The sequence below is a fragment of the Equus asinus genome, chromosome 17 (genome assembly GCF_041296235.1).
Source record: "Equus asinus isolate D_3611 breed Donkey chromosome 17, EquAss-T2T_v2, whole genome shotgun sequence".
Taxonomy (NCBI): Eukaryota; Metazoa; Chordata; class Mammalia; order Perissodactyla; family Equidae; genus Equus; species Equus asinus.
In genome coordinates, this window is record NC_091806.1 from 9,427,960 (window position 1) to 9,449,214 (window position 21,255).

At 48.2% G+C, this 21,255-nt stretch overlaps 1 protein-coding gene across 4 annotated transcripts in view; it reads left to right on the plus strand.

Annotated features, from left to right (window-relative positions):
• Nucleotides 1-478: 478 nt before the first annotated feature.
• EXT2 (exostosin glycosyltransferase 2) overlaps nucleotides 479-21,255 on the plus strand; it is a 145,679-nt gene continuing 124,902 nt past the window's right edge. For 2 of the 4 annotated variants that reach the window (XM_070487567.1, XM_044749638.2), the window contains exons 1-4: nucleotides 493-622; nucleotides 10,408-10,973; nucleotides 12,016-12,105; nucleotides 17,008-17,124. In XM_070487567.1, the coding sequence (XP_070343668.1) occupies nucleotides 10,438-10,973; nucleotides 12,016-12,105; nucleotides 17,008-17,124 (743 nt within the window). In that variant the 5' untranslated portion in view covers nucleotides 493-622; nucleotides 10,408-10,437. Of the gene's footprint in view, nucleotides 623-939; nucleotides 1,261-10,407; nucleotides 10,974-12,015; nucleotides 12,106-17,007; nucleotides 17,125-21,255 lie in introns of those variants that run through there. The other 2 variants (XM_014861250.3, XM_070487566.1) reach the window with 2 other exon arrangements.

Genomic DNA, 21,255 nt, shown 5'->3' on the forward strand with positions numbered 1-21,255 from the left:
TTGGACCCTGCTTTCATATTTCCATACCAACATATATATGCGTTCTTGCATTATTCCATTCTAAGCATGTTCCATAATCTATTTTGCTCGTTTCCAGTTTTTCGCTATTCTTAGAAACACTACTGTAATGAATATTTTTGATGAACATCGTTGAGAATATTCATAGGGTCATCTCCATGCAGAGGGATTGTTATGGCATTTTACGTTTCATGGAGACTGCCAAATCGCGCTCCAGGAAGGTTGCGCGCTCATCCGTACCGATTACAATAAAACGTTTAGATTTGTGTCCGTTTCCTAACAGTTTTATAAGTGAAGCACGCTGTCTCGTTGTTTCCATGGGCGGTGTCTTCCATGATGAACGAGGCTGCCCGTCTTTGCGGGACTGTCGCCGTGGAGCCCGGGCGTCGCGCGCCGGCCCGGGAGGCCCTAAGCGGTGCCCTGACTCCTCCTGTCCGCCAGGGGGCGCGGGCCCGGGCCGCTCCCGCATGCGCAGTGCCCTCGGTGTCAGCCGCCGAGCTCGGTCGCCGGCGCAGACGCAGCCCCCCCGGCGGCGGTGGCCCGCGCCCCGCGGCATGAGCCGGTGACCGAGCGCCGGGCCGAGCGGGAGGCAGCCGTGGCCGAGGTGAGCGCGGCGCGGGACGGCCGGCGGGCGCCGAGGGGCGGGCTCGGGCCTCCTGGGCGGCGGGGGCAGCGCGGGCCGCGCGGGGCGACCCCACCCCCACCCCCCGGGCCGCGCACGTGATTCCCGCTGCGGGGGCGCATGGATCGCCCACCGCCTCTTCCCCTGGTCAGCCCCGCTTTGCTTCCCACCTGTCTCCCTGGCGCACTCCTGTCCACCCGTGCGCCCCTGCCATTTCTCCCCGGACCCTGCTGCTTCCTTCCCCCGCGGCGCCACCCTCTCCCGGGACCCCTCCCTCCCCGCTGCCACCTCCTTCCCTCGGGCGACAGGGCTGTGTTCTTCCCCCGGGGACTCCTTGCGCTCTGGGCTCCGCCGCGGCCTGTGGCGTCCCAGGCAGTGCTGGATGCCGTGGGCAGAGGTGGGACTCTGTGCTCCAGCTGGGGGCCGGGGGGGAGGTGGCTCTGGGCATCTGCTTGAAGCTCAGAGGCATTTCGAGTTTTCCTCCTGGCCGTGGGAACCGGATCTGCCTATGCAGTTTTCAGACTCGAATAATTTGCCGGAAAGTGCTAATCTAGAAGGGTCCTTGTTGGTCTGAAGATGTCTTGAAATAGAAATATGTCCGTTTTCACCTTCTATGTCAGGTGAGTGCTCTCGCGACTTCACCTAGGCTGGGTTTGTCAGTTTCAGAGCTCAAAGGCTATTCACGGTCATAAAGCAGGTGATTCCGTTTCCGTCCTTCTCACTTCCGCTGGTGAAGCCTGTTGGTCCTGGAGGCGGGTGTGAATGGACAGATTTGGGTTTGTCAGGTTGTGCTGCTCCAGGGCAGCTGCCATCCTCCGAATCCTAGCTTTGGCATTTTCTAGGTGTGTGACATTGGGCAAGTGGCTTAGCCTTGCTGTTGCACTTTCCCGGTCTGTAAAAGGAGGGTAATAATTACCTTGTCACATGGCACTGATGGGAAGATTAACTAAGTTAACACAGAGTTCTTGAAACAGATCCTGGCATGTAGTCAGTCCTCAGTAACGTTTAGTTGCTAGTTATTTAATTATGTGCATTCTATAATGTATAGTATAATTCCCACAATCAAAGGGCACGGTATTTTTTTTTTTTTTGGTGAGGAAGGTTCACTCTGAGCTAACATCTGTTGCCAGTCTTCCTCTGTTTTGTGTGTGGGATGCCACCACAGCATGGCTTGACGAGTGGTATAGGTCCATGCCCGGGATCTGAACTCTGGAACCAGGGCCACCGAAGCAGAGCTGGTCAGACTTAACCACTGTGCCACGGGGCTGATCCCGAAGGGCACAGTATTTTTTTTATTGGAAACCATTTTTGGGGGCGGTTAGTCATAACATGACTTTAATTATAAAAACGCTATCAGATAAGGCAGTGAATCACAGATTTTCCTGCTTTTGCTAATATTTAGTTCCTTTGTTTTCAGGCACAGTTGGGTTAAATTCCAACGTAGTAGTGGCCCTGGGAGTTCAGCTGTGAGGGATTCTCTAAAAAGCTTAAAAAGACGAGATTGCGACTCAGAACGTTGGACTAAGTGGGTTGGGTACAGCCTGAAGCAGCAAGGAAAGGTGATTTATTCATTCAGGCAAATTTTTAGAATAAATAATTCCAGGAACAGAAAATGCGTCTCATCCTGACAGCAGAGTGGGGTTAACAGATTTTTCCGGTGACTCAGTGCTTGACAGCTAGCCAGAGGCTTGCGCTGTGTCGCAGGGGCACGTTCGATGTGTTTCCAGGAGGATAAAGGTTGTGGGGCTCTGGTGTGACGTCTTGTTGGATCCAGGTGATGTTGTTACATGGAATAAACATTCATTAGAAGGAGCTTTCTTGGGGCCGGCTCTGTGGCCAAGTGGTTAAGTTTGCGCGCTCCGCTGCGGCGGCCCAGGGTTCGGATCCTGGGCGCGGACATGGCACCGCTCATCAGGCCACATTGAGGCGGCATCCCACATCCCTCAACTAGAAGGAACGGCAACTAAGATATACAACTGCGTAGAGGGGGGGTTTGGGGAGATAAAGCAGGAAAAAAAAAAGATTGGCAACAGTTGTTAGCCCAGGTGCCAATCCTTAAAAAAAAAAAAAGAAGGAGCTTTCTTTTGGTCTGTCCTCTTGAGGGAAGCTCCGTGTAGAGGGAGGAGGGTATTCAGGGGTGGGGCCAGAAAATTCAGTCTATGGAAGTACCTAGTGATATTTTTTTTCCCCTTTGGAAACTCTAAATTCAAGAACAAAAATACTCAGAGTTCATCATCATATAAGAACTGCAAACATGGGCCCTGGACAGCATGTGCACTGATGGAACTGGGAGGGATAGGCACACTATGTTGATGTGAAATGTGTCCTAGACATGGGATTAGGTGCTGGGAATAGGAAGCAGAGGTGAAAAACTCTTGACTACAAAAGTTGCAACCAGAAGAGGAGACAGACTCGCAGTTACTCACCTGGTTAATATGGTGTGGCCAGCGCTGTGATGGAGTGTGGAAGGTCTGGGGACGCTCACAGAGCAGGTCTGTCTCGAGAGCACTTTGTAGGGGGCTGTTTTCATTTCTCATCCTTTCCTTTTTTCTTGAAGGCTTTTGCCCTCGTCTCTTCTACTGAGTTTTTATTCTCAGACGCTCGCCGTATCTCCCAGCTGTTTGGCACAGACTCCCCGGAGCTCGTTTAGCCTGTGTCAGCAACCTTAGAAATGGGGGTTTATGTCTCTGGGCGTAGCCCTCATCTGCCCCCCTCATCCAGGGGACGGGCCCCGGTGGATGGGAGCCAGAGCTTCCTGTCCTTCAGGGGGACGGTCCTAAGGTGCGTTTTTCAGAGTCCGCCAGCCGCTTGCACCCATGTCACTTTTTCTTAGTTTGGCGGAACGTAGACTGAGACAGTTGGGATAGAAGTGGGTCTGGAAAGCGGGCCCTGAGCACTGCCTTCTGACACTGGGACTGCTCGCCCTCAGATGGCAGCAAGGTCCCCCTTGCTGGCAGGCAGTGAGGTGTTGATGGCCCATGGTGCCCTCTCACCTCACGTCGTGGGACCCCCGCCAGCGGTGGGTGGGGTGATATTCAGGTGGAAGGGACGGCGCTGGCTCTGGCACTTGAGCAGTATGTGGATGGGGGCAATGATCAGGATGGGAGAGCTGGCTGCTCTGGAGCGGTGTGTGGACGAGGGCGGTGGTCAGGATGGGGGAGCTGGCTGCTCTTGTTTTCCCCCTCAGAGGCCTTGAGGTCACATCGGGTCAGATCAGCCACATGCCCACACTGCGAGACAGAGGGCGCAGTGACAGCGTCTCCTGCAGCTGGAGGGCTGGCTGAGTCGAAAAGCAGGCCCAGCATATGATCTTAGTTGTGGCAGCACTGCAGAGGAAGTGGAGTGCACAGTCTTGGCAGGTTGTAATAGGGAAGAAGTGGGACCCTGGGCCCTGGGATGCAGACATTCGGGTGGAAACACTGGGAACTCTGAACTCGCAGGTTTCCTTAGATCCTCTGGGCCGGCAGAAGCATCCACCTCCCCCTGCCTGGATGCTGTGCACAGACCTCACCTGAGGCGGATGCCTTGCAAGATGCTGCTTACCCTTCTCGAGATCTTGCCCCTTCCTTCAGATCTCGGCGTCGCCCAAGTGGGGAAGTCCAGTCCCGTCTGCCGGGGAAATAGCTTTTGTGCTGAAAGCTTCAGGACTGGCTTGTGTGACCCAGCAGGAACTGGGGAGACGCACGTGGGAGTGAATCTTGAGGATGTTGGACCCAGTGGGCAGTGGCGGACTATAAAGCTGGCTGGGAGAGAGTCGCGGCCTTGGGAGCATTCTCTGATGCTTCAGGATTTAGTGACCCGGCAAGGACAGCTAGAGCGCGTTGTCCTCTGCTGCTGGGCGGGCTCCCTGAACTTGGCCACAGCCATGGCTGATGCCCTTGGCTCTCAGCTGGGCGAGATTTTGCCTCCGCGGGGGTCTTTGGCAATGTCTGGATATATTTTCAGTTCTCACAGCTAGGGGTTGCCTCTGGCTTCTGTTGAGCAGAGACCAAGGATGCTGTTAAACCTTCCACGTTGTGCAGAACATCTCCCCACAAAAAAGAATTATGTGGCCGCCACTGCCCGTAGCGCTGAGGTTGAGAACCCCGGCCTCCAGTAAGTGAGGTGGACGGGTCAGAGCTGACTTGGCAGAGAGTTAAGGAAGGGAGAAGGGTCAGGGAGGTGGGGCCTTGAGTTTGATTTATTTCTCGAGGCCAGAGGTGCAGCATCTGCGCATGTCCCCAGGAGGGTGCCCTCCCTTCTCTTTGGTGAAATGGGATGCCTGGTGAGGGACCAGGACCCTTCTCAGTGCCTTTGAGAAGCTCAGTGTTGGCTGTCCTCTGTAAGCCGGGAATGGCTTACGAGATGTGACATAAGGTTCCTAGGTGTCTGTGAGGACGATGGGATTTTGAGGCAGGTAGACACAGTACCTGTGCGGGCGGCAAGGCCCAGCCTTCAGCCGGCGTGTCTTGACTCTCTGTGGTGCTAATAGAGCATGGTGTTCCCAAGGGCAGTAGAGCTGGGCAGCCGCCTAGGGTACCGCTCGACTTGTGTGCCCAGAAAACACTCAGGAGCCGGCAGGCAGAAGGCTGATGTGTCAGCTGCCGCAGTGGGAAAATCGCTGTTCGTCGTCTGGTTTTCGGGTGTGAGCTCTCAGATCTGTGTCCCATGGATTGAGGGAGAGGCTGGATCACTTTGAAGAAGTACCCTGCAGTGTCTTTGCCAGCATGGACAAGTGTTCCCCAGGTTGCTTGAGGGAACCGCAGCTCTTTATCCGACTAACTGGAGGTCAAGGAAAGGATACTCGCCGGACCCTCTGAGCGCTGTTGACTTCAGGGTCTGAGCTCATCGTGGTGCCAGGCGGCCCTCAAGCGATGGTGGCTAGGCATGGGGAGGTCAGTGCCCAGCCTCTCATGCTTCTGAGGGACAAGGCGTCCTCTGTGTGGTTCTTCAGGGGGTTCCCAGCAGCCCTGAGAGCCTGCTGCCCAGGCAGCAACCACCTTCATACGTTCTCCTCGTTGGCTTTCCCTCGGCTCTCCCTTCTTGCTCTGTGCTCTCAATTTCTGCTGTTACCTCCCGAGGAAAACTGCCTGCACCGCCATCCCTGTCTCTGGCTTTTCTGGGTTTTGTGGGGGTGCGGTGGAGGGGGGACCCAGGCTGTAACAGGTAGGAAGCAAAATGTGATGGCTAGGACTCTAACGGGCTGGTTACCAGCCCCCGCTTCTTTCCAGCCTTCTGCTGAGCGCTCGGGCCTCTAGAGCCGGGTCACTCTGCTCCCAGGGGGGTTCCTGTGGCGCAGGGTCCTGCTGGCGCTTGTGGTGTCTGGGTCTTTCAGTTTCCTGTGCTGCTGGGTAGAAAATGTCTCATTGTGGTTTTACTTTCCCTGACTGTTAGTGAGACTGGCCCTCTTTTCAGACGTGTATGTCCCGTTTTGTTTCCTCTTGTGAATTCCTGCTTGAGTTTTTGTTCAGTTTGCTGTTTTTTGTTTGTTTTTATGGCTGTGCAGGAGTTCTTGATTCTGGTTCTAGTCCTTATTGGTTGTATGTATTATAATTATCCTCTGGTTTGATTGTCTTTTTATGTCCTTTGGTGTCTTTTGATGAACAAAAGTTCTTCACTGTAACACGGAATTTATCATTTTATGGCTTGCACTTTTTGTATTTTGTTTCAGAAATCAGTTTCTGCCCAGAAGTCAGATACTCTTTATTGTGTTGTAAATATTTTATAGTTTTGCCTATTACGGATAGCTTTTTAATCTTCCTGGGGTAGACTTTCCTCCCCTCTGGCTGCTTTTAATATTTTTCTTCGGCTTTCTTCTTAGTGGTTTTACTTTGACATATTCAGGTGGGGTTTTCTTTGTATTCTCCTTGGACTTGAGCATCTTGAATCTGCGAGTTGATATCTTTCATTATGTTTGGGAAAACTTAACAGAAGACAGCTGGATTCTCGTATCTACTGCTGCATTCAGTCTTTGCAATAAGACACAGCATGTAGCCTGTGGAAAATGATAGTGAAAAAGTAATGTCAGTATTATGAAAACAGGTCAGACTCTTTGAAAGCGTCGTGGGGACCCCCTGCAGTCCCCAGGCCATTCTTTGAGAACCACTTGTCTAAGATTTTGGTATTAGGGATTATACTAGCCTACTAAAATAAGCTGGGGCGTATTCCCGCTTTTATCTGAGCTCTGGAATAATCTGTGTAAAATTGGATTTGCTGTTTCTTCAATGTGTAGTAGAGCTGGGGAAATCTTTTGGGCCTGGAATTTTCCTTATAGGAAGATTTTTTACACTTTCTTTTTTTTAAAAGATTTTATTTTTTCCTTTTTCTCCCCAAAGCCCCCCAGTACATAGTTGTATATTCTAGTTGTGGGTCCTTCTAGTTGTGGCATGTGGGATGCTGCCTCAGCGTGGTTTGATGAGCAGTGCCACGTCCGCACCCAGGATTCGAACCAACGAAACACTGGGCCGCCTGCAGCAGAATGTGTGAACTCAACCACTCGGCCATGGGGCCAGCCCCGATTTTTACACTTTTGATTCAGTTTCTTTAATGTTATAGAACTCTTCAGGTTGGCTATTTCTTCTTGCGACTGTTTTGAGAAGTTGCATTTTTAAAGAATTTTTCCATTTCAGCTAAGTTTTCAAATGGGTTGACATAAGTTCATTGATATCATCTTATCTTTTAAATATATGCAGCATTTACAGTTATGTTCCCCTTTTCATTCTGCATATTTTTGCTCTTTTTCTCTTTATCTTGGTTAATCTTACAAGAATTATATCAAATGTCAATTTTGTCTTTTTTAAAAAACCAACTTTTAGCTTTGTTGATCCTGTTTATTTATTTATTTATTTTGTGGTGAGGAAGATTGGCCCTGAGCTAACATCTGTTGCCAATCTTCCTCTTTTTGCTTGAGGAAGATTCTCGCTGAGCTAACATCTGTGCCAGTCTTCCTCTATTTTGTATGTGGGACGCCACCACAGCATGGCGTCATGAGCAGTGTGTAGGTCTGTGCCCAGGATCCCAACCGGCAAACCCTGGGCCGCTGAAGTGGAGTGTGTGAACTTAACCACTACACCACTGGGCCAGCCGCTTTATTTTTTTTAATTAATTAATTTCTGTGTTTTTATTACTTATTTTCTTCTATTATCTTTGGATTTATTTTGTTATGATAATACCTTTTTTATAGATAATCTGTAACTCATGAAAATTTGTAAAAGCTCATGTGTGGATACTATTTTTATTCCATTAATCCCGGTTTTGAAATATGCAAAGTAGGTATTTTTCAAACGGGGTGACCCATTATTGGGTGGTATATTTGCTCTAGTAGATTATGGCCAGCATTTTTTTAAAAAGCAATAGACTAACAGAACAGAAAGCTGTAGTGTTCATCGTGTGTCCTGTGGCGACGTGCTGAGGTTAAACATTGTTTTGTGAACCTGTTATTTCAGATACATGCACACACACACACCTGTGTCTGTACTGGATCGCAATGTAAAGTGTATTTCTTATTGTAGCTTTTAGGTTGAAAAAACCTTTGAAAGCTACTGTGTTAAAAGTAGTTTGTCTGATTTTAGTAAAGATTTCAAACCTGATTTCACAAAATAAACACCCGAGGAGCTGGCTAAAATGACGGATCCTTTTCTAGACCTGCTGGGGCCAGGGCTCTGTTGTAACAAACTCCTCGTGCAGTTCTCAGCCTTTGGGCGTTTGGGAACCGCCGATTCAGGATATAAATCGACCTTGAGAGCCTGTTGGAAGTTCTAACTTGGGGCACTGGTGGGTGCAGCTCCCCGTGTGCATTTCTCCCGAACCCTCCTATCTTCGAGCTGCAGGAGGGACACACAGAGTGGCAAGAAAGCCTTCGGGGGGCCGGGATGTGGTAGCGGGTGGGGGACAGGCTGGGGACATACTATTGTTAGAATGACAGAAAAAATGAAATAGCTGTCATGCCTGCATTTCTGTCATAGAATTGTTAGCATATGTTGAATGGCTGATGTATATACCCCAAAGATGACAATCTTTAAGCTTAAAATGTATGAACATTCGTACATTAGTCCCTGACAAGCCGTCTCTTCTGTTCCAGCTCACGGTCTCAGAGATGCAAGTCGAAATCATTCATGACTGTTCAGCTCATTTCACCCAAAAGCTGATAGCGACAGCACCTTCAAGTCTTGGCGGTTCCCCCCTAGCTAGGCAGCAAACAGTTTTACCCTGTGGGCAGTGACCAGGGGGAGCTCCGTTTAGCTAAAGTGACAATGGTTGATAAACCTTAGATGGTCTATGAGCTTTTCAGTTATTTCCCTTTATATTAGTAGCTTCTCTGAAAGATCAGTGAGTAGAATGGGACCGGTTTGTAGATTGGGACTGTGATACGTGGAAGCCAAGGTAGCTTGTGGCAGGAACATGGTAAATCTGTGACGCGTGATGCAAGGACAGCAAGGCTCTGCTCCCCCCACACCCCACAGTGTCTAGGCCCCAGTTGGGGTGGGTTTGTTTGGTAAGGATCTTAAGTTGTGATCTACAGGAGAATCTTGCATTTTCAGTTGAGGACTAAGAATTTCCTTTGTATCAGTCAGTGATGCCCATTGGCTGTTTCATTACCTGTTGCTGTGTAACAGACCAACCCCAGACTTAGTGGCTGAAAACAGCAGCAGCAGTCATGTGTGAGCTCACGATTCTGCAGTCTGCAGAGCTGCATGGGGATGTGCTTGGCTGCTCCACACCGTTTCCACTGGGCTCTCCCTGAGGTTCCTTCCCCTGGGAGCTCGGCGCCCTGAAGGCATGCCGGCTGGCTTCCAAGAGGACGAAAGCAGCAGCTGCAGGGTCTCTTAAGACCTGGGCTCAGAAGCCCCAAAAGCCTTCTGCCACATTCTTCTGGCCAAAGCAAGTCAAAGGCTAGCCCAGATTCAGGGGGAAGGGAAACAGATTCCATCTTTGATTGGAAAAGTGGTGTGCACGTTCACCGAGGAGAAGCAGCGTTGGAAAGTGACCCGCTGCACTGCCCTTCTTTCCCTCCCACCCTCCCTCCTTATTCCTCTCTTCCCTCCTTCCATCTAAATGAGTCACCTGTCCCCTTCACTGTAAAACATCAAGGTGTATTGAAAGATCCAAGTTTCCTCTGTTCTTCTCTAATACCCCTTGGCACTTTATCGATACTTTCTCAGTGGCGTTTTCACATTTGGCATTTTCTTGTGTTTGTCGCTGCTCACTCGTTAGACTAGAAGTTCCTCTTAGGCGGGGTCTGGCTGGGTCGCGGTGCGTGGTGGGTGCTCAGCAGAGGGCTGAATGAAGAGATGGGTGCAAACAGATTGTAGCATAACAAGCGTTCGAGAAGAACTTGGCTGAGAAGAACCAAGTTTGTCCAGATGAACCCTCAATTAATGTTAGGCAAGTGTTTGCAAACAAAACGAAGCCGCTCTCTTTGGCTGTTTCACTTTGGATTTTTTCCCTTGGTCAGCACCGGTCTTCCTAAGCCCCACGTGTTTACCAGCTTATGCTTTCAGTGAATGTGACTTTATAGTATAAAGTTATATTTTTATATTATGTATCAGTATTTACATTAAATAGTGTTTGTAGTATTAAATATAGCATATATTCATACGTACCAACATGCATGTTTGTATATGTTTATAGGGGATTTTTGCCTAAGAAACCCTTTTCAAAAATCCCTTTCCATTATTACATGGGACCACTTAAGGGAAAGAAGGAGGCGCATTAGAAGCTGAGCAGTCCTTTCAAGTGTCCTCTGCCGCCCTAAATAGCTCGCTTTTCTCATTTCGCCCCGTACCCAGGAGTGCGAGGAGGGGGCTGTCTGGGTCATTATGTGCGCGGCGGTCAAGTACAGCCTCCGGGGTCCGGCCCTCATCCCGAGAATGAAGACCAGGCACCGAATCTACTACGTTACCCTCTTCTCCATTGTCCTCCTGGGCCTCATTGCCACCGGCGTGTTCCAGTTCTGGCCCCATTCCATCGAGTCCTCCAACGACTGGAGCGTGGAGAAGCGCAGCATCCGCGACGTGCCTGTGGTCCGGCTGCCAGCTGACAGCCCCATCCCCGAGCGGGGCGATCTCAGTTGCAGGATGCACACGTGTTTTGATGTCTACCGCTGTGGCTTCAACCCGAAGAATAAGATCAAGGTGTATATTTACTCTCTGAAAAAGTACGTGGATGACTCTGGCGTCCCAGTCAGCAACACCATCTCCAGGGAGTATAACGAGCTGCTCACGGCCATCTCAGACAGTGACTACTATACCGACGACATCAACCGTGCCTGCCTGTTTGTCCCGTCCATCGATGTGCTTAACCAGAATGCGCTCCGCATTAAGGAGACCGCACAAGCGCTGGCCCAGCTCTCGAGGTATCTAGCACTCCTGCAGACCGGAGTCGAGTCCTTCAGGGAACTGCGGGCAGGGAGAAGGGGGTGGTCTGCTGTCTAGCGGCTTCCAGCTGTGGGCTCCTGTCTCGTGGGAGGGGACGTGAATGAGCTACTTGCTGGAGCAGGAGGCCAGTGCCGTGAGCATCTGGCCTCTGAACCGGTGAAAAGCGGTCTGCCATTGGTGCTACCGCCCTGGGCTCCTAGCTTCTTAGGATTTACAAACTAAGGATAGCTCGTCTTCCCATACTTTTCCTTTTAAATTTAAATACTATATTCCCTTCTTTGTTAGTTACGTAATCCGTGTTCGCTGTAAAAAGTCTGAAAATACAGGTAAGCACAAAAGACAATGTAAGATTCATTCCATAATCCGGCCTCTAAGAATCATTATTAATATTTTAATATTACTTTTCAGTCATCTTTTGTGTGAAAAAATCTATGTATGCATCTATATACACATTGCATAAAATATTTTGCATAAAATATGCATAAATTTTGCATAGAATGTATACATACGCACATATACATATTTTATATAGTAATATATGCATATACGTGTGTATATATACATTTTTGTGAAGAATGGCATCACACAGTACATACTCTTGCTGCCTTTTTTCCTTATACTGTGAATATATTTCCAAATAATTTTATATTTTTACTATGTAATTTTTAGGGTTGTATATGTATTCCATTTTACTCATGTTCCATAGTGTATTTAACTCAGCTTCTGTATTTTATTTATTTTTTGTTTCTTTGACAAAATGGTGGACATTCAGATAGTTTTCATTGTCATGAGCAGTTCTGTAGTGGGCAGACTCGAAGTAGACGCCCACCCATTTTTCCTTTCGAGGGGCCAGGCTGATGCCTGTTGTCCTGCTGGGGTTTCTAGGAATTCTCTTTGCACATCCGAGAAGTGGCCCTGTTTTGGGTTGGGGATCCTTGCTGCTCGTCATCCGGTGACTGACTCTTGGTTTTGTGTCTTCATAGTTGACGTGTGACTTCTACGTGTTTAATTTCTTAATAGGTGGGATCGAGGTACAAACCACCTGCTGTTCAACATGTTGCCTGGAGGTCCGCCCGATTATAACACGGCCCTGGATGTCCCCAGAGACAGGTAGGCGCACTTGGGGGCGTCCCTGTGATGGGCTTCTGAGGATTAAGTAAACGCGAGACCCTCTTGTCTGTGGAAAATCATACTCCTAAGCCTGCTGGGACACAGTTTGTTATCGAAATTGTTCGTTAATATAAAGCATTGTCCTCCTCAAGACTTGGAAGTGCGAGACCTGCTTAAGCCTGTCATGGGGAACCAGGTGGAGCTTATGTTCTAGCCCAGCTGCTTAGACCCATCTTTTTTCTTAGCCTGGGTTGCGCTCCCCTGTGTGCGGCCGCCTCACCCCCTGCAGCCAGGTCCTGAGGCTCGGGTCAGCTCTCTGAGTTTGGGAGCGTTTGCCAACAGGAGAGCCGCAGCTCACTGAGGGACGAGGGCGTGCATGTGGGAAGGGACACCCAAAGCCGCAGTATCAGGACACGGGCACTCAGAGTATCCTTCACTGTGTTGTTTCAGTCAGCGGGGTTCTTCCTTCCTTCCTGTGTTTCTTTCTCTCCTCCCGCATCCCACCCCCCGCCCACTTCTTTCCTTCCTTCCTGATAAAACCTTCCTACAGGCAGATGTGCCTGGGGTGGTTGTGGTTGTGGGCTCGCTCTCTGTGCCTGTCGGCCCTTTGTGCGTGGACTGGAAAGCTCGGGAATGAGGTGCCGCTTGAGGCTCCTCCCCAGCACTTGGTTCAGTTGAGAACAGAGAGCATGGGCCCAAGGTGAGAGTCCTGGGCAACGCTCAAGGCCAAGGGTTGTCGTGAGTTTATACATGAACTTGTGTACAACCAGATGTATTATAGTCGGTGTTTACCTCTCAAAATCCTTGTCACTGAAGAAGGTCAGCGAATGGCCGGAGGCCAGCTGTGTTCCCAGCTCGTTAGAGGTTAACATTGTCATTTATGAAAATCTACGCTTGGATGGCTTTTCCCCAGGAGATTAAATCTAAGCCCTCTTTGCTTTAAGTGATTCTCGAGAGTCCCGGTTGAGTTTCTATCTGGAAATATATTCATCGCTAGAAGAGACAGACACCCAGGACCAGCCTTCAGCTTCGGTGTAGGAACCGTCTCAGACGATAGAGGGCAGTCGGGCTGCAGAAGTTCTGCAGAAACCTTCCGGACACAGGGGGCCCTGATTGGCTCTCAGCCCCGGGTTCCTGCCGGGCCGTGCTTTGTGGATTTGGTTGTCCCGGGAGAGTGGAATGCTTCAGAGACCGAGAAGGGAAGGAGCTGTAAGGAAGGCAATGTCTTCACCTGCTGCTCTGGGTTTATTTGGAGAAGGGCTTATTTCTGTTTGGGCCATTTCACTTTTTGCTGACATTTTGGTATATGTATGTGCATGGGAGAAGGGTTTTATTTTTATCAAGTGCACATGTTAAATGCGGTTTCATTTCTCTGCAGGAAAGTGTCAAGCAGGCGGGAGAAAGTTTAAGTTCTTGCCGAGGCTTAGGTGTTAAGGACCAGGAGGTTAAATCGTTTTCCCCGTGCGTGGATTTTTGTAAGTGATTATAGGCAATCCCCTAGCACGTCCTGAATCACTGTGGAGCCCTCCTTTATTTCTGCAGTGGGAAATTTCATTTTGGAACCTAGGTGGTCTTCTGGTTGGGGCGAGGAATAGTGGGTTTGTTTGTTAATTTTTCTTATCCTTTGTGCTTGCTCCTGAATTCAGAGGAGGCAAGAACCATGAGCTCCATATCAGATGATTCGGAAATTAGAAAACAGACTAGATTAGGCTGCTGCTAAGATCTCCTGACATCTAAAGTTGTGGGTGTGATTACTTTAGAATTATTTTACTCTGGGAAATGCAAGGACCAGGACTGAAGGAGGTGTCTGCTCAGCGAATCCATGTTTTATGCTGCTCACACCTGGTTTTATTTCTCTTCAATTTTTAAAGTCATACACATGATACACAGATACCTTCTTTGTGTAAGCTTGGGACAATATGCAAGAGCATAAGGAGTAAAATGTAGAAATATGCTTTCAAACTCTCCTCTCTTTTCACTCCCTTCCTGAGAGCTAATCACTTCTATCAAATACCATCAAGCACTGTGTGTTTTTCTAGTCTTCTTTCCTATGGATTTATACACAAACGCATATGTGTATACACATAACCATTTTATCTTAAGTGGGAGCAAATTATATCTCATCACTGCCTCACTTTATTGATCGTTGTTTTCTCAGGTATGTTCTGTAATATTATTACTTGGATTTGTATTTTTTATTGTTTTATTGTTATTTTTTGCTTGAGGAAGATTAGCCCTGAGCTAACATTCGTGCTAATCGTCCTCTACTTTTCTGTATGTGGGACGCCTCCACAGCATGGCTGGTGAGTGGAGTAGGTCTGCATCTGGGATCTGAACCCGTGATCCCTGGGCCACCACAGTGGAGCGCATCAGCTTAACTACTTGGCCATGGGGCCAGCCCCATTTACTTGGACTTTTATTACCCTTTCTTTGCACGTATCTCTCACAAATTTCTACTTTTGTGTGGGTGTATATTTATTTATTTACACTTGTTATGGGAAATTTCAAACCTTTATGAAGAACAAAGACTGGTACAGGGAGCCACACGCACCCTGGTCCAGCTTCAGTAATCGGCCCTCGGGGCCAGTCTCCATTCTTCTGGACTCCTACCCACTGCCGGGTATCTGGAAGCAAATCCCAGACGTTAATGTCATTACATCTGTAAATATTTCCATTTAAATCTTTGCATGATAACGGCTTTTTACAAAACATAACTACAGTTACTATTATCACAGCTAAAAAATTAACAATAATTCTTTAATATCACCAAATATTCACCAAATATCTGGCCATTGTTCAAACTTACCTGTCTCATAAATATCTTTTTATAGTTTGTTTGATGCAGTAAACAAATAGGGATGCCCAATAGAATTGGTCAGCTTTTTTTTTTTTTGCAAACGCTGAGGCTTTGTATTTGAGGCATTTGCTGGCCTGATTACATGCCTGGTTTAAGTGTGTTCAGGCGCTGTGAATACTCAGGAGATCTCCCCAGAGTAGGGGTAGTGGAGTACACAAGGTGTGGGGAGGGCTTGGGGACAGAGAGACGTGCTGGGGACACGTGGAGTGATACCACCACTTGGCCTGGTGCGAGTCTGATGGCCACATTAATTCTTTCTCAGCTGCAGGGTTTCCACTCAGCCTGTCGCAGCTTTGGAACTGGTCTCTGATTTGGGGATACGTAATGGGAAAACAGAATGTGCTTCTCAAAAGCTCACTTTTGAGTCAATGTAAAACACGTGTTCTGCAAAGTGAGGCACCCTTGCAGTGTTTCCTCTGTTAGAATGTTGTGGAAACCTTGGCAGCAGGAGATCCAGTGCCTTAGAGTTGAAGGCCTGTCGGTCACAGGGCTGGGTGGACTCGTGTGACTAACTGCAGGTGTGGCTCTTTCCGGGATCACGCATGAAGAGCACGTGTGTGATCGATCTGTGGCATAAGGTGTGCCTCAGATTGCGGGCCTTCCCGCTCCCGGGGCGTAACCCCACCCTTCCCCCGAACAGAATAACTGTGCGGGGCTCCGGGGACAGAGCAGCAGTGAAGGCTGGTCAGAGTCTGCCCACGACCGCCCACCCCTCTCCTCTGGGCCGTGGGTGTAATTGCCTAGTCATCCCCGCCCGGCTCACCTGGGTGCCTGGTGCCTGTGTGTTGGATCCATGTTGCTGCTCTGCACAGAGGTCGAGGGGGCCCCTGCGGTCTGCTTGCCATCAGCGTCATGGAGCCTGCCCAGGTTCGTGTCAGATGGATTCACTGCTGAATGCTAATCAGGAAAATCAGACCGCATGTTGGTACTGAGGATGGTTATTAAGTTTACAGAGTAGACTGGCAGCTGGAGAGATTTTAGCCTGCATATTACCTCACCAGCCAATTCTTGGTTCCATAAAGCTTAAACAAACAGAGTGGGATTTCCAGGGTTGGTTTGAAAGTCTTTGAACTTAAACTGGTCATGTTAGAAGGGAGTGTAGGCTGTCATCAGGCCAGGGAGGGGATTGGTAGCCATCCATATTGCAAAAAGTGTGTTTCTCAGCTCAGACGTTTTTGGCTCAGACTGTGCAGTGGGTGGAACTGGCAGGACTCTGCCCCGTAAGTGATTCCGATGGGTGTGGGGCCCCAGGGATGGAGTGGCAGGAACAGTGGGCGTGATGGACTCCCGCTTCCTCTCTCTGATGAAGTGTCGTCCTGCTCGCTGGATCCAGTTGCCACAGTGTGTTCACGGCTTTCTAATTAAGGAGAAGAAAAGCTAGTGCATGGGAACTGCAAGGAAAGCACCAGCGGGCCCGTTCTGGATTCTGCTTCCTGTCGAGGGAATTGGGCTGGTGAAACTGAGTGGCTGGTGGAGGCCGCGTGATTCGCACGTGGCTCTGGACGACAGTGGGAAGAATTGCTCGGGGCAGGAGCTGGAGAGAGGCTGGGGCGCGCACAGCCTGAGACCTGATGCTTTGCTGTCACCGCTGCTTTCTGTGCCCGTTGTCTCCCGAGGTTCTGGTCGGTGGGTCAGGAGGTGAGCGCCCCGCCCGTCCTCCCCGCGCAGACCCGTTGTTAGGCCCGTTATCGTAAATGTGTTTAAGAGTCGGGCTTGACCTTTGGGAGAGGTGAATGGGGTCTGAATAAGGTAGGAGAGGGGCTGTTCATAGGGTGTCCTCTGGGCTGTGATGTTTAAAAACGTGAAAAGTGAGGAAAGACTCCTCAGGGCCCCGGAGGAAGGCAGGTGGCTCGGGGATGGAATGCGGCTGAAGCCAGGGCATGTGAATGGGAAACAGTTAGCGAGGTGTCTTTTCAGGAAAGGGCCTCAGTAAACATTAGCTCTTGTGGGCACTAAGACTCAGGTATTCCTGGCCCCTTCCACGGAGCTGATGAGAACGAAGACCTTCTTTCTTTCTCTTGTTTGACAAGATCCTTTGCTTTCAGGGCTTTGCTCGCTGGTGGTGGCTTTTCTACGTGGACCTACCGACAAGGCTACGATGTCAGCATCCCTGTCTACAGTCCGCTGTCCGCTGAGGTGGACCTCCCGGAGAGAGGACCAGGGTAAGGTGCATTCGCCTCAGCCACGTGTGCTGTGAGGTGCCAACCAGGTTCCACGTGGAGGCTGTCACAGCAGTCAAGCATCCATTACGGGACAGGGTCCTTGAGGCTCCTGTCCTCCTGCCCCCCCACCTCCCTCGCCTTCCCTCCCCCCACCCCCTCCTGTTTATCCTTCCGTTTCTCTCTCTCAGTAAATTTACAGTGCTGCCTACCATCCTTCCAAGTCAGGAATCTGCGTGGTGTCCTTAACTCCTTCCTTTCCCTTCCTTCCTACGTCAAAGGAGTAAGTCCTTGGTTCTTTGTCTAAATATTTCTTAGGTCTGTCTCCTCCATCCCTCCGCCCCGCCCTGCACCAGGTTCCTGCCATCTCGCCCTGGGGTTGCTCAATGCCCTCGTTTGGTTTCCCTCCTCTCGTCTTGCCACCTCCCAGTCTGATTGTTGGCTTCACGTTGCTCTTAGGATAAAGCCTAGACTCCTTAAAGTGTCTTTTAAGACCTTCAATCACATGACCGCTTTCTCCATCTCTAGTTTTTTTCCTTTTAGTTCTTGGAACGAGCTTTACTCTCTCAGTTTTTCTGGGCTGCAAACACTCTCCGCTGTCTGGCAGTCTTTTTCCTCATTTTCGTCAGACTAGTGGTTGCTTGTCCTTGAGGTTTCAGCCTGAAGACCTCTTGCTCGGGGGGCGCTGTCTGAGCACTGGGGTGCCTCCCCCGGCTGTGCGCTTCCACAGTGGCCTGCGCTTCTCCTCGGGCACTGCTCATCGTGCCCTGCTGTGAGGACGCGCTCACAGCCCCTCTGCTTCGGACGTGGCGTTTTGTAAGTGCCGTGAAGCTGGGGCCAGGGCTGTGTTTGAGCTGCCATGTCCCCAGTGCCTGGCACGTGGTTGGCTTGTACTCTTGGTATGTGCGTTAGTGAAAAGGCTGGCAGCGTGGATGCACAGCGCCTTTTGTCTAAGCTTTTTTGCTGTAGTCTGTGTAAAAATTGTGCTAATTCATGGTGGGAATCTCAGTGTTTAAACAAACACGATGATGTTGACATATGACATTGACATCTGACATTGGGTGAGATTTAAAAACGTACAGTTAGCATTTGGTCTCAGAAATGAGTCTCAAGGAATCATTTGCTTACAGAAGACCACAGCCACTCCCTAAGCATCCCAAACGTCCCCATAGAAGCCTTTATGGATTCTTTGAGAAATAAGAGAACTCTTCGAAAGAGAAGATGTTTCTCTCCTGTGTGGGTGTTTTACCATGTGGCATGGGACCAAATTCTGAAGCTTGCTTTAGGCATGGCAAATTTTGTTATTTAGACAATGTATAAAGTGCATTCAATATATATATATTTTTTTCCTGAGGAAGATTCTCCCTGAGCTAACATCTGTGCCAATCTTCCTCTATTTTGTATGTGGGATGCTGCCACAGCATGGCTGCCAAGGTGTAGGTCTGCGCCCAGGAATTGAACCTGGGCTGCCGAAGTAGAGCACACTGAATTTAACCACTGTGCCACAGGGCTAGGCCCCCATTAGACATTTTTAAAAACCTTAAACATGTTTTCCTCTAGCCTTAGGCAAGTGCAGAGAAAGAAAGACAGGTTCGCAAACTTGTTGCTTAGATCACCTTTCTGGATTTTTCTCTGTTAGTGGACTCCCACAGTGGACTTATTTTATTATTTTTTTTATTGAGATATAATTCGTATACCATAAAATTCACTCTTTTAAAGTGTACAATTCATTGGTTTTTAGTATATTCACAAAGTTGTGCCACTATCATCATTACCATCTAATTCCAGAACATTTTCATCACCCCTAAAATTAACCCATTACCTGTTGGCAGCCCTTCATCCTTGCCTCCAGACTTCACACCCCGTGCCCCCAGCAGCACCCACTGATCTGCTTTCTGTCTCTGTGGATTTGCTCCTTCTGGATGTTTCGTATAAATGTAGTTGTAGAGTAGGTGGCCTTTTGTGTCTCTCTTCTTTCACTTAGCATCATGTTTTCAAGGTTTATACATTTGGTAGCATAGAATCAGTACTTTGTTCCTTTTCTGGCTGAATTACATTTCATCGTATGGATATACGACATTTTGTTTATCCATTCATCAGTTGATGGGCATTTGGGTTATTTCCACTTTTTAGCTATTATGAATAATATTCCTCTGAACATTCATCCAAAAGTTTTTGTGTAAACATGTTTTTAGTTCTCTTGAATGCATACCTGGGAGTGGAATTGCTGGGTCATATGGTCACTCTGTTTCACTTTTGTTTTTTTTTTTGGTGAGGTAGATTGGCCCTGAGTTAACATCTGTTGCCAATCTTTCTCCTTTTGCTTGAGGAAGATAGTCACTGTGCTAGTCTTCCTCTTTTTGTATGTGGGATGCCGCCACAGTGTGGCTTGGATGAGCAGTGTGTAGGTCTGTGCCAGGGATCCAAACCTGGAAACCCTGGGCTGCTGAAGTGGAACATGTGAACTTAACCGCTATGCCACTGGGCAGACCCCTCTGTTTAACTTTTTGAGGAACTGCCAGGCTTTCCCAAAGCGGCTGCACCATTTTACATTCCCACCAGCAGTGTCTGAGGCTTCCGATTTCTCCACGTCCTCTCCAACACTGTGATTGTCTGTCTTTTTTTATTCTTCCGTCTTAGTGGCTGTGAAGTTTTATCTCATTGTGGTTTTGATCGGCTTTTCCCTGATGACTAATAATATTGAATATCTTTTCATGTGCTTTTTAGCCATTTATATAATCTCTTTAGAGAAATGTCTGTTCAAATCATTTGCCCATTTTTAAACGGGGTTGTGTTTTTATTGTTGAGTTGTAAGAATTCTTTATGTATTTTAGATACTAGACTCTTATCAGATATATGATTTGCAGATATTTTCTGCTATTCTGCCGGTTGTCTTTTCAGTTTCTTGGTAGTGTCGTGATGCGCAAAAGTTTCTAATTTTGATGAAGTCCACTTTGTCTGTTTTTCCTTTGGTTGCTTGTGCTTTTGGTGTCGTATTTAAGAAATTGTTGCCTAAACCAAGTCCACAAAGATTTAGGCCTGTGTTTTCTTCTAAGAGTTTTATAGTTTTAACTTTTGCATTTTGATCCATTTTGAGTTAATTTTTGTGCATGGTGTGAGGTAGGGGTCCAGCTTCATTCTTGTACTTGTGGATATCCATATGGCTCAGCAATACTTGTAAGAAAGATTCTTCTTTCCCCACTGGATGGTCTCGGCACCCTTGTTGCCAATCAGCTGGCCAAAGATACAGGTTTATTTCTGGACTCTCAGTTCCATTCCATTGGTCTGTGTGTCTGTCCTTTGCCACTACCACACTGTCTCGATTATTGTAGTTTTGTAGTAAGTTTTGAAATAGATGAATGTGTATCCTCAAACTTTGTTCTTCTTTTTCAAGGTTTCTTTTGGCTGTCAACGGTGACTTTGTTTTAAATAATGAGACTTGAATAAGTACAAATAAAAAACAGCTAAACTCCTCATGCTTATACGACTATAAAACTAAAATGAGTTCACAAATTAAATACAAACAAATCTGCAAAACTGATAACATTTAGGTTAACGTAATGTGATAGCCGAGGCTTTCTCTTTGACACTGTGTTGTGTCTCTCAAGGTGAATGCGGAGTGAATTGTGGGCATCTTGGTTTGGCGTGTCTGTGCCGTGGCACGCTGGTGATCATGTACTCTTCCTGCTGCGTTTTCTGTTTGAACCACCAGGAGGCTTCCCCTTATACAGGGTATTGTGGCATTGTTTATCTTCATCTAGTACAGACACATGATTCATATTTTTCCCCAATATTTTGTGAAAATCTTCAAGCAGGTGGCCAGGTTTACAAAATTTCACAGCGAACACGTCTACCCACCACTTAGATTCTGTCGTTAGCATTTTACAGTGCTTGCCTTACATGGTTTACATTTCAGGTCTTTCTCTCTTCTCATTAGCCCGCTAAATACAGACGTGGATACTGGAAAATATTTAGCAGTATTCATCCTTAGAAATGAGTAAAAATATACCTGTGCTAATTTTTTTTGGTCATCATCAAGGTGAAAATACAAAAATAATTCTTACAGAGAATTTGCAGCTCGGAGAAACTGATTTAGTTGAATGCCATGTTTTGAGGCTGGATTTCCATACATTG